General features: G+C 41.8%; 1 protein-coding gene across 1 annotated transcript in view; it reads right to left on the bottom strand.

Annotated features, from left to right (window-relative positions):
- Positions 1-324: 324 nt before the first annotated feature.
- The window catches only part of ACMSD (aminocarboxymuconate semialdehyde decarboxylase), a 646,933-nt gene continuing 634,221 nt past the window's right edge, over positions 325-13,036 (bottom strand). Inside the window, exons 9-10 of the mRNA XM_085645777.1 lie at positions 3,386-3,484; positions 325-690 (exon numbers count right to left, since the gene is read on the bottom strand). Coding sequence (XP_085501903.1) covers positions 628-690; positions 3,386-3,484 — 162 coding nt within the window. The 3' untranslated portion in view covers positions 325-627. The remainder of the gene's footprint in view (positions 691-3,385; positions 3,485-13,036) is intronic.

A 13,036-nucleotide genomic window follows, 5' to 3' on the forward strand; every position in this document is an offset into this window, starting at 1 on the left:
TGTCTGAAGGACTTGCCCCTCTTTTTGGCAATAGTCTGCTCATACACTTGCTGAGAACATGTATGTCCACTACAAACACCCCTCTCAAGTAATGTCTAAAGGATACTCTCCATGTCACAGAGTAGTTTGATTAACACAATTGTACTAACATACGATGTGATGTAATGTGTTGCCACTACTTTATATTAGAACCAAATATATACAGTTTGTGAATTGGTAACATTTGTAAAAGTATCATTAAAAAATCATAAAAGTCACGTAGTTCATGTGGATTTTGAATAGTTAATTATTAATACTTTCTCAAATGAATGAAGGATTCAGTTGTTGGAAAATTGAGATATTTTATTTGGTGATACTTATACGTACATTAACCCGTTTACGTTACCTGCCATGGAATTATGTTGATAACAGACAACACGTGTTTTGCACCCATGTTGTTGAGCCTGGGACTTTCTTAAGGCCGTAACAATATTTTTATATGAACCAAATCAATAGCTATGGAGCACACGCTTAATACGTTGGTCTATTATTTAGCTTTCTTTGTGTACATCTGTCACCTTCAAGTTTCATTACTGTGGTGTATGCAGAGCCAGTCCTTTAAAAAAAAATGTGTTGAGGTAGCTTTGCTCATTCAAATGATTTTCTTTCCAGATTCAAAAATGACAGTGCATTTTCAGCCTTCAGCCTATCCTGTAAAAAAAGAGAAAGTATATTTTATTTAAAAATAAATATAGTTCATTTTAACCTCCTAAGTGAAAATGGATATAGTGCTTTTTTGCTGCACTCAGTTATAATTTAGAATACTATATTACAGCCTCTGCTGTATTACGACCTACGACCTTTATATCTTGCCCTTTGGTAAGATAGTATATTATAGATTGCTGCATCACTTCACTACACCCTGCTGTGTAAACAGTGGACACTACTTTTGGATTGACGCACCCTGATTTCTCAATGGACTTCGATAGATCCTCAGCAAAAACCATGTCACAGCACAAAAGTGTCCATTGCATTAGAACAGTAATCTAGACTAAATATGTACTAAAAAGACATCAAAGTCAAATAATATTTTTTTTTTATTTTTTTTTCCACGTTATTTTCTTTTTTTATTTCACATATTTTTATATATATTTTTTTTTAAATGAACATCTTTGGCGTTTCTGTTACAGGGTTTGCAGAGTTGTTTCAGGTACATTTTTTTACTTTGAAATACGTGTAGCTAACCCCATCTGACGGTAGCACGCGAAGAAGAGAAAGAAGAGAAAGAGACAGGGAGAGAACGGAGATAGAAACAAGGGGGGAAGAGGAGACAGGAGACTTATACATATGACAATCTGTGATCTATGACCTCTTTTGGGGTGATTGGCCTCCATGTAGGTTGAGTGCTGTCGGTACCTTAATTTCACGGGGGTTCATAAGAAATAACATATTTCTCACTGGAATCTTCCCTTATTTACAAAGTATAAACCTATTTAGTTTACGTAGACTACTGGTTAACACAAGCATAACAGATAGGACGAAAACCTTGACCAATGGTTATAGAGCTGAAGTCAACATAAGAAGGCATTCGCCACTGACCAATCACGGATGGGATGGGAATGGTGATAGCTTGAGGCCCACTGCTATGATCTTCAATGCTACATTAAGTTAAGGCTGTGATCAAAAAAACACTTCATAGTTGCACTTTCCACAAAGAAAAGCGGATTGTAATTGAAAAATAGGTGCCTGTGCTCTGCTTGCCCAAACTACTATTAATTCTTAGATAATGCACTTAATCATGTCTGTCTCATGGCAACAGAGATGTTTGTAGCATTAACATTCATCTCGAGATGTTTCGTGTTGCTGTTGACAGATAGCACGTTTATCATGTTTAGTATTCATCAAATTCTCTTCTATGTAGAAGTCAGATTCTTGCAAACAGATTGACAGGGACACACATCTGTCATTTCATTCTGATCTGCTTTCTACACTCTTTGGGGTCAAACAAAGATCCTCTAATATGCTTCAAAAGCATTGCATTTGCACTTTTTTCCATAGTTGTCTTGTCACAGCAGACAAATGCAAAAAATCATCAGAATCCTGACAATTGCCTGGTTCTTGAGGAGAACAATGTACTGTGAGCTGTGCCTTATATGATCTTATGCAAGTGGACCATTTTATTTTATTCTGATCTGTTTTCTACGTTCTTTGGGGTGAACCAATGATCCCTTAAGATATTTGCACAGCACACCACGTGCACTCTTCACTATATTTTTCGTAGTTGCTCTTGCGTTTTCAACATCCGTCTTCAACACTATGCTGATTCACCTTTTAACCAACCTCATGAAGTAATTCCATGTCTGCATGCTTAAAAGTTTTTATTATGTGCACTGGGCTAAGCAGAGCTTTCTAAAGAAATGTATAAAGCTTTCCGTCATATCCCATATACCTTCCGTTTTGACATTATTATTTAGTTTTTAACAGTACTTTTAACCATGTTATGAAGTTAGCATGTAGATTTATTTTTAATCATGCATGTGTAGCTGTCACTAAGGTTGCATGCACAAATTTTACGGTTCTATTAATTATTGCAAGATTTTAATGAATCAAACAATAAATATGTACTTGCTTGTATCATTATCATATCTGCGCCAGATGTACCTGAGAAAGAGACATGAAGCTGTGTCATCAGTATTTTTTCACAGTGTTCATTGGGATTTTGCCTATGTATGCTCTGTATTAATGATCTTACAAACACAGCGGTCCAGAGGTTAACACAAAATGATTGATGCATCTCCTGAATGGTTGGTAGACCCTAAATTGACACAAGTAGATCTACTGCAATTTTAAAAGGCCTTAGGAATTGCAGTTCAATATATGTCACTCAAAGGCTGAATTGTGCGAGAGGACAAACATTGCATGACGTTGTTTATCATCAAAAGGTTAGTGAATATCAAAGCTGCCTTTTCGGTTCCTTGCACAATCATATCTTCTCTTGAATGAGGTAATTATTCCTCAAGATGGAACTACTAACACCAAATATTTTCTGTCTGGATCTTGTCATCTATCATTCTAAAGAGTAAACCAGGACGACTACTCATCGTGAAGATCATCCTATCATCAAATTGTTTTTTTTGCCATGAAGATTGTCTTAATGTATTTTCTTTAGAATTCCTATAAGGATTCCAGATCTGTTTTGAAACAAAACTTGCTCCAGTTTTGCACCTCTGTGTGGCAAGCTCACTCCACTTGACTATAGTTTAAAAGCTAGAAAGAAATTCACTGAAGCTTGTTACCGTAGATACTTCCCATTTTCGAAATGTCTAAACAATCCATGTAAAGTTCTACTGTAGAACGACAATAAGACAAATCCATATCTTTTTTAGAGTTGTGAAACTATACATACCTTTAGTCTTTTGTCAAATTCGTCCATTGAATCAATCAATTTTCCGGGTTCTTCCTCTCCTAGTGGGAAAGGATAATCTGTGCCTAAAATAACTTTATCCTGGAAATAAAAGTAATTATGGGTAAGACATGTTTTGAAATACAATTTCTGCAGACATGGCCTATATTCATATGATACATTTTTAGCAAAGTGGATAATTAAAAAAAATATTTTAATTCGTTTTAGATATGTTAATGACATAACTGCACATCAAGGCACCCATAATGGTCAACTGCTTGGAAGAAGTCAGATGATATTTTCATAATGCATGAAATATAGAAGATGATTTATGCAATTCTATCCATAATTTGTCTTCTACAAACTGTATAAATGCCATGTTATGATTGACTAATTTACTTGTTAGCATTAATTGTTTCAAAACTCTATATAGCTCTATGAAGTATTTATTAATTTTATTTTAAAAAGATGACACCATCTTTTACATTTTGATGTAAACATTTTCTCCAAAGTAAAAATTCACCCCGAGGAGTGTGACAGTATTCTACTATAGTAAAACAAATGAAAAGTATCAAAAATAAGTTTCTGTCAAAGTTCTAATAAGATTCGGAGAGAGGAATAAAATTAGCAAAACGAGGGAGAATGGTATCCCACTTCCTGATGGAGTGTTTCCCGCTCGTCGGATCCCACTTGTCTCTCTGCCTTTCTCTTTCATTCCTGAGCTTGTCTTTGTATTTCTATCCTGTCTCTTTCGAGATCTGAATCCTTCTGTCTTTTATCTTCAGCCCCATCTGTGCTTCGCTATTTTTAAGACGAACAGACCAAGTAGATTCAAGAATTCTTTACAGCTATCAGTCTTTATGTGTTTGACTTTTAGTCCTATTCTGCACCCCTCTTTCAGTGATTCTGCATTTGTCTCTGAAGCCTAACGTGGAGCAACCACACACTACCGACGCGCAAACCCTTCAACAGTACACACTAAAGTACTGTTCAAAAACACTTTTGTGCCATACCTACATGGCACTGCATACCAAAGCATGTCTACTATCTCAAAACATCTGCAATCTAACAAAACCAGAAATAAAAATAGCTACACAACTGTACAACTGCAGACTGACCACGCTGGCAGTTCATCCGCACACACCGCTCACCAGTCTTGCATTAAAGCCATAGACTAGGGGCTTCATACCCTAGCTTGAGACATAACACCTGCTGGTACAACAGGTCACAGTTCTATAAATTGGAGGGGCAGTACTCAACTCACTCATGTTTACTTTTTTGTTCTATCTTTTTTCGGCACAGGATCTGGCTTTAGTGCGCCAGGATCAGAATTGACTTCTAATCTGTTGTATGTGTGAAACGTGTACAGCAATGCAAATATATATATATTGAAAGTCTCTGGCAGTGTCATAACCTGAAAGCACAAATGGAATGAGAGAGAAGAAGAGAGTCAAAAATGTGATTATTAATGAGAGCATCTGAACGAATATGACATGAAATCTAAATACTTTAGGGCTTACTTTTTGTGATGCTTCGGTGGTGCAGGTGCCTGCTTCATATTCACCAGGCAGCACTGCGCCATAATGCTCACTTGTAAATATTGTTTCCTTTACAGCAGTTTTTTGCGTTAAACGGCATTCAATGGGTGCTGCTGTGGGCGTTCCCAGCAACATCCATGGCTTTTTGACACTGCCCCAGATTTACAAGAAATTGTAATGCTGAGGTAGTGCCAAAAACTTACGGCTCCATGCTGCCCTAGGGGAGGTGTAAGCAAGGCACAAGGAGAAACATCTTTATTTTTCCTCTTTTTTCCTTTTTCTAGGTGTGCTGCATTCTGCAGCACACACAGATAGAAGAAAACACCTCCTGCACAAAAACAATAATCTCCGCAATGCAGGCACCCTTGCATCATGGTGCAAAGGTGCATGAGTTGGCGCACAGTAGCCCATAGTGTGCAAGCACAGGGGAAAAAGAAGACAGGAATGCGCAATATCTGATAAATACAGCGCATTAGTACCCTTTTCTTTTGCCGTAGGGCAGCGTCGCAGGAAGGCCTGTGGTGCTGCCCTACGTCAAAAACTCATTAATGAGGACCCATGGGCCTAATTTATGAGGTTTTGGCGCACGCAACACCACAAGGAATCTTACTGCGCTGCCCGACGTCAAAACAGAAGGAAAGGAAAGCTCTGTGTCTATATGATACGGTGCTTTCCTGTCCTTTTCCCCAGTGCCAGCACACAATGGGCTGCCGTGCGCCAACGCAGGGGTGCCTGCGTTGCGGGGCTCATTGATTTTGTGCAGGAAGGGAAACCTTCCTACACAAAATCAATCGCAAGAGCCGATTTCTTTTTTCTATGTGTGCTGCAGAATGCAGGACACATAGAAAAAGGAAAGCACGAGGAGAAATAAAAACATTTCTCCTCAATGCGCCTCCCTAATGCCACCCCTGGGGTGGCCTTAGATTCTGACGTATTCCCAGGTTTATGATTTCTCGTAAATCTGGGAATGTGTCAGGTTCCATGGCTGTTGCATGGGAACAATCACAGCAACACACATGGAACGCCCCTTTCACACAGTTTTCTGCATGAAAGGAGCACATATTTATAAGGCCGTGAAAAGCCATGAAAGTGGCTTTATGTGGCCTTATAAATATGCCGTGGGACATTGCGCCACCAGAATGTAAAAAATGTGATGTTCCTGCGGCGTAAAAGTGCTAGTAGGGCTTCATATATGTGGCCTGTAAGTTTGTGCGCTTCAGTAGCGGCTTCTGTTATAAAGAATGTGGGCCCCCACTACTGTGTTTGGTCACTGTTATCAGTGGTTACTTATGATTGGGAATCGCCTTTTAATTTGATTGTTATAGTAGTCCTTGTGAAAAAATTATTTGAGAATGATCCAATAATAACCATCCCCTGGAAGTCCGTTTTAGACTTGCAGCCTTGCACAGTGAACGGGTATCTGGGCATCCTGCTTGGCCTGACCTCAATGTCGCTAAGGTGCATGCCGGTGGTGATTTAGCGACTGCAAGTTTTATAACTTTCTTTGCTGTTGATGGCTTGTTCAAAGACTTGTGTAGTTCTTCCAAATGGTGTCAGGCTTTCTTCTTTTGAGTGTGAAGATTGCGCTGCCACCCCTGGATACATGTGTTGTTGCCCTGTAAATAATGTGCATGATACTTGCAGGATGGACTTTGTTTTGTGTTCTGGTGAATCTAGGAGTTGCCAGGCCAGTGCTGATGGAGGATCAACAGTTTGCTGTTGGTAATCTGTATCTTTAGCCTTTCCAAGTTGCCTGCCGGTGTTTTTCCCATGGATTCCATGGCTTGTTGGGTAGCCCGTGTAATATAACGATAGTCACATCTGTACGTCTTGAAGTAGAGGTTTATTAACACCCACCAGATCAACACACCAGCAGCAGTCCCGGTAACTGACACTGACTCGCAGAGGACCCCCAACATTCTACTGAGGTACATAACATTCCCCACGGAGGATCACACATTAAAGGGGAAGTTACAACACAGTGATGGGTATTTGGACAGTATCTCTCGAAGGCTAGGGGTAGAGACTCAGAAATGCATGCAGACATCTTACCCTTAGTTCACTGCCAGGTCATTGCCACAAGGATGCTGTTCATTGGTGGTCACCCTGCTTGTGGTTTGCTAAATGCATTCACAGCTGGAGATTTGAGTGGAAAAAAGACAAATGTTGACTAGTCCTACAAGCCACGTGAAAAAAGCACGTTTTCATAGCACTTCCACTTTTCTTGGCACCCAAAAAATAGGGAATATATCCTGACGCCCAAACTACGTGAAAGTCCCATATTGGGTTTAGTATGTTAATTTTACTGCTCAGCCTCGACCTTGACATACATCTTTCTTAAAACGTGTGCATTGGCTGCCATCTACTGGACTGACAACGCAGTCACACAGGAAAGACAAATATGAATTGTTCCTGTAGCACTGACAGCTTTGCTATATCTCCAGACAGTGCAATAACATTCTGTACTTCTGGAATAAGCACCTAGGGCTAATAGTAATAATTGTATTTTACCATATTAACGTAACATATTACGCGCCATTATGTCTTGTATCTGCAGTTTGACGGCCTTTGCATTGATCTTAATAATATTTGCCCAGTGCTAAAAAAACAGGGAAATCAGTGATTTTAATAAGGGTTGAATTTGGAGCTCAGATAATCTAGTAACCTTAAACTATTCCTTATTTTTAGAACTTAACATGACCTTTCTCTCTCACAAGCTCACTGTGCTCATATCATTAGAAATGGTTAGAGAGGTTTAACTTAATTTTCTTGTGCATTTTGAACTTACAGTAGTCTTTGTTTTTAACGATTCTTACGACTTATTTGAACTGCTTCAAATAAACAGTTCACATAAGTTGTAAGAAGTAGCAACAACAAAGGCTCCTGTTAGGAAGTTGAAAATAGCGTTCCATGGGTGGAGCATGGGTGTTCCTGTGTATTCACCTATGAAACTTGACCCAAACCCAGATTAAGTAAAGGCAGTAAACCTGGAATTTCACCAAAATGGTGCATCTACTATAGAGAGGCGTAATGAGGAGAAATATATTGAAATTTTTATTTCTCCTTGTTACTTCCCCTTACTATGCGGGATGCATTCTGCATCACACATAGAAAGAGGAAAATGCCTCTTAGGATTGCTTTTTTCTGGAAAGGTATCTCTTCCTGGTCAGAAACAATCCAGCCTGGAATTTGGGCACCTTTGCAGCATGCAGCATGGGGGCCCGCGTTGCCACTAGGCAGCACACACTGTGCGTGCACTTGGAGAGTGCACAGTATCTTAGCACACGTGTTCCATGGGTGGTGCATGGGTGTTCCTGTTCATCCACCCATGGATTTTGAGGCAAATCCATATCTGCAAAGAGTTGTAGATATAGGTTTGCACCAAAATCTTGTGCATCTTAGAAGATGGTATAATGGAGAAATATTTGCATTTCTCTCGTTTTTTCCTCTATGCATGGGTGCTGCATTCTGCAGAACACATAAAAAGAGGACACTGTCTTTCAGCATAGTTTTTGGGTGCAAGATGGACCCCTTTTTGCACAAAACCTATGCTGACCCCAACACAGACACACTTGCATCATGGTGCAAGGCTGCCTGCGTTGACGCATGGCTGCAGTAAGTGCATCAGTGCAGGGAGGGGGCAGAACTACAGCACACCTTTGTAGATGTGGAGCAGAGCTGCTCTCGCCAGTTGATGCAATGCAGTGCAGATTGTGGGGTGTTCACCAGATGATGGCCTAAGAGCTGAGCTGCTAGACAGTTACAAAATGTACCAGGAGTCTCCAAACAAGAGTTATGGAGACTGAAAAGAGCAAATCCCAACTCCCAGGAAGCCAGTGACAACCCTAAGTAGCAGCTGAATATTAGCAGAGCTAATCTCATGTACAAAGTCTCATTCTACTTTGAACTCATAAAGTGGTCTGGGATGTGGGCCTGCAGGGTGGCAGGGGAGTTGGAAATTATGGTCGTGTCATCACGGCCAAGACCCCCACCAGTGGTGTTTACATGGTGTACCACGCCTTTTTGGGATGATATTTGAAAACTTTGTCTTGTTGGATCACTTGTTTTGATTATTATTACCTTTGAGTTAGAGTTTAGGGTGGAAGAGAAATGGAGAGCACTGAAAACTGCACACCCTATTGCCACATAACTTCAGCATTGACCGGAAGCGAGAGAGCGGAAGCGACTAGATTTCTCCCTGATAGAACATTAGGAGGGGTAACCACACAACACTAAAGGTTGTAACCTATAATGTTCGAGGTCTTATTATAGCCTTATAGACCGCCGTAGCGGGCTATACAAGCCACTAAAGGCTTGCTTCAGCGTTAAAGGCCTGAGCCGAAGCCGAGGGCCTCTAACAAGGGAGCGGGCCTTTAATGCTGGTATAGCCTAGCTACGAAGGGCTATAAGGCTATTAGAACATTCTGCCACTAGAGGGCAAATAAAACAAAAGCCTCACGGAGCCCGAGGGGATTGGAAATCCCCTTGGGCTTAGTGAGGCCTTTGTTCACAGCAATAACTGTGAATGACAACATTGGAATGTTGGAGCTCTGGGCTTCTACGGGCCATTAGAAGCCTGAAGCACTCCATTGTTTTCAATGGAGCTCCCAACATTCCAGCGTTCTAATATAGCCTTAAAGCCTGAACTAGTGGGTTCTACCGGCATTTAAAGGCCCGCCCAAGTGTCAAAGGTCCGAGCCGAAGGCGAGGGCCTTTAACAAGGGAGTGGCCTTTGTTGGCCGGTAGAGCACAACAGGAGGGCTCTAGGCTATTAGAACATTATGCCTCTAGAGGGCGTAAAGTTCTAATTACTAAAAACAAAGGCATCTCGGAACCCGAAGGGTTAAAATCTCTTCGGGCTCCGAGAGGCCTCTGTTCACTGCAGCAGCTGTGAACAAAAACAGCATTGCAATGTTGTTCTGCGGGTTTCTACCAGCCCGCAGAAGCCCTGAGCACTCCACTGTATTCAATGGAGTGCTCCACATTCCAATGTTCAAATACCTCTTCGAAACAAATTAGCATCTCAGGGAATTAAATCGGCAAACTCACCTTTCGCGGGGAGATAGGGTTGGACTGAAAGCCCAACTCTTTTCTACTCAAAACCATGAGAGTACCCTATCTAACAGAGCCAGAGTGGCAATACTCCTTAGCACTAAGGGCACTTTTCCCACAAATGTAGAAGATGAGTGGTGGTTAATGGCTTCTGGGAGGGAAGTCCAGTATCCGACAGGAGGAGTTTATAACGGATACTTTCCCAATCAGCTCTGATTTTGCTTCAGGCCTCTGGTAATTGGAAGGGATCGTAACCTAGTTCTGAACACGTCCCTGGACACTGGTCCCAACAATGGCAGGAATCCAGAGTTATCAGCTGAGAGGTTGATGCATGGGGCACCCAACACCCTCTTACCATATACTTTTCTGTCTACTCTGCAGCACATCACACACATTCTAGGATTGATTTGATCTAACTAGATAAAGAATTGAACACACTTTAATGGAGGGTGACCAGCTTCCCCAAACTCTTTCGGACCATGGCCCTGTAGAGCTCACAGGGTACTGGGAGTGAGAGGTGTGACATCATCCCCAGCCCTCCTGGTAACTGAGCAACTCATTATTAAAATATTTTGTAGTCCGAAAGTAGCACACAGAATATTTGACATGGAAGATATACAGAAATTAGTCATTTGGGATTCCCTTAAAGCGGCCATTAGTCAGACCCTCATTCAAGAAGAGACAAGATTTTAAATGCATGAGTGATCTCACCAGGGCAAAGCTAGCAACCAAACTGAAGGAGGCAGAACTTCAACGCAAACAGACTCCCTCAAACAAGATTTCAAGAAAAGTAACAACTATATAGGGCCAACTCTGTACTCTGGCATAAGACAGAGCAAATTAAATTCTCACTAGATTAGGGCATGCTTCCATGATCGGGGAAATAAATTAGGCACTTTTCTTGCATAGAAACTGCAAGTCTATCAGCAATGGCGGCTCACATAGGGCGTGCTGTGGGGCAGTGGGGCGGGGAGGGGCAGGATGGGGGGTAGTAAACTCGGACATACGACGGTACGGACGAAAGTAATTATTACGTTCCTCTGTTCCGTCGTATGTCTGAGTTTACTACCCCCCACCCTCCCCGGCCCCGCCTCACCGCACGCCCTATGCGCCGCCTCACCGCACGCCAAAACAGCGAGACGACCGAGGCCAATCTCAGAGCCTTTCATACCTATCTTTGTATACAAATCAGATTTGTATACTAGAGGATACACCTTCCAATTATCACAAATGGGATATCTGGATTTAGTCTCTCTCCCTACTCTCCCCTTGGAGGCCTCTTTTAAGCTCGCAAGGTCTTAAAGGGCGATTGGACAACTGAAGTGCTCTAATGGACCAGGGCCAAATGGTTCACAGCCCACTCTTACAAGAGATTTGGCCTTCAACTTATTCACTTTCAACCGTGCTATTCAACAATTTAACTGTGAGCAATGGAGTCTCCATGGCAATGACCAAGGCAGGCATTGCTGCTACCTAACATAAGCCGGGTAAAGACGTAACACTCTGTCCGGCATATAGGCCAATTTCTTTGCTTAGTATGGATCTTAAAATCCTTGCTAAAGTCCTGGCCAACAGGTTGACAAAGTAATAATCTATTTAACACACGCTAATCTGGAAGGCTCATACTCTAATGCACTGCACGTGATCGCAGCAATAAGGACCCACACCTCATAGATATTGCCATGAAGAAGGGGAGGAAAAAAAAGCATTCAATAAGGGGGACTGGAGATTGCTGTTCGATGTCTTGGAGTGATTTGGTTTGTGTACCCGATTTCTAGATTGGAGCTTAACGACCATCTCCAGGCAAGGATTAAAATCAATGGTTAGTCCAATGGATTCCTACATGTAAACCGTAGCACACGTTAGGGGTGCCATCTATATTGCCCCCCTTTTTGATCATTTTCTGGATCTCTTCTGTAGAAAATTAGAGAACACCCACAAATTAAAGGTATCTCCTCCTGCCAGGATGCATTTAAACTGCGTACCTTTGCAGATGATATCCTTCTCACCCTCACCGAGTCTATTCGGTTGCTTCAGGTCTGTATCCCCTTTCTAAAGGATTGTAGAATGGTGTCAGGCCTTCGAATAAATATGACCGAATCCGAATACTTGGTGCTGGTGGGACGAAGGGCCCTTGTCATGAGCGTGGAACAGACAACTCCATTTTGCTAGTCTCATGATAGTCTTAAATACCTGGGCATCTTTGTGATGCCTAATCTACTGGTTTGCACCAGAATGAATTTAGAATTGCTGCTGCATCAATCAAGGTCCACTCTGGCTGCCTGGAAAAACTATGCGCTGTCCTGGGTGGGTAGGATAGCTGCTGATGTTAGTCCTGCAGATCTTGTATGTGTTTCAAACCCTACCACACCCCTGAAGATGAAATACATTGCACGGATACAAGCGGTCTGTTTCACATATATCTCTCTGGACAAGTGAGAGACCAAGCCTATTTGCTAAGATCTGCATTAGTAACCCGAGAGACAGCGGTCTGGGGGATTCCCACCTACTGCGTTACTATCACGCCTCTCAGCTACAATTCATGATAGAATGGCTGAAAGGGGACACAGACAAACAATGGTACTTTATTGACCAGAACTGGCAGCCAGATCACTGGGCGAAGTATTGTAGGTTTCTGCGTATGTGCAAGGTCTTCTTTTATGAATATATATATATATATATTACCTACTGGCGGTCGCCAGTAGGTAGTTATAGTTAGGACCACGTTTCCATAGGAAATCCGCAACATTCTATTTTGAATAACTTTGGCGCCGGTCGACGAATCCTCGCGAATTTTTCAAAATAGGTGGGGCGCTACGCTCCGCTCCTTCCCTGAAAGTCTCGGGGGGATTCGTCAAGCGGGGGCTGAGATAAAAGGGGGGTCCCAAAACACGTTTTTTCCATGCATTTTTCCATAGGACCTTTAGACAGGGCTACAGCCCGAACGGCTGAACAGAATTACTAGAAATTTGGCAGAGAGGTAGTCCTCAGGTCAAGGAAGTGCCTTTTGTAGGTTTGGTGTAAATCTGTTCAGTAGATTCTGAGAAAATAGCCTTTAAATCAA

The sequence above is a fragment of the Triturus cristatus genome, chromosome 3_1 (genome assembly GCF_964204655.1).
Source record: "Triturus cristatus chromosome 3_1, aTriCri1.1, whole genome shotgun sequence".
Classification (NCBI taxonomy): domain Eukaryota; kingdom Metazoa; phylum Chordata; class Amphibia; order Caudata; family Salamandridae; genus Triturus; species Triturus cristatus.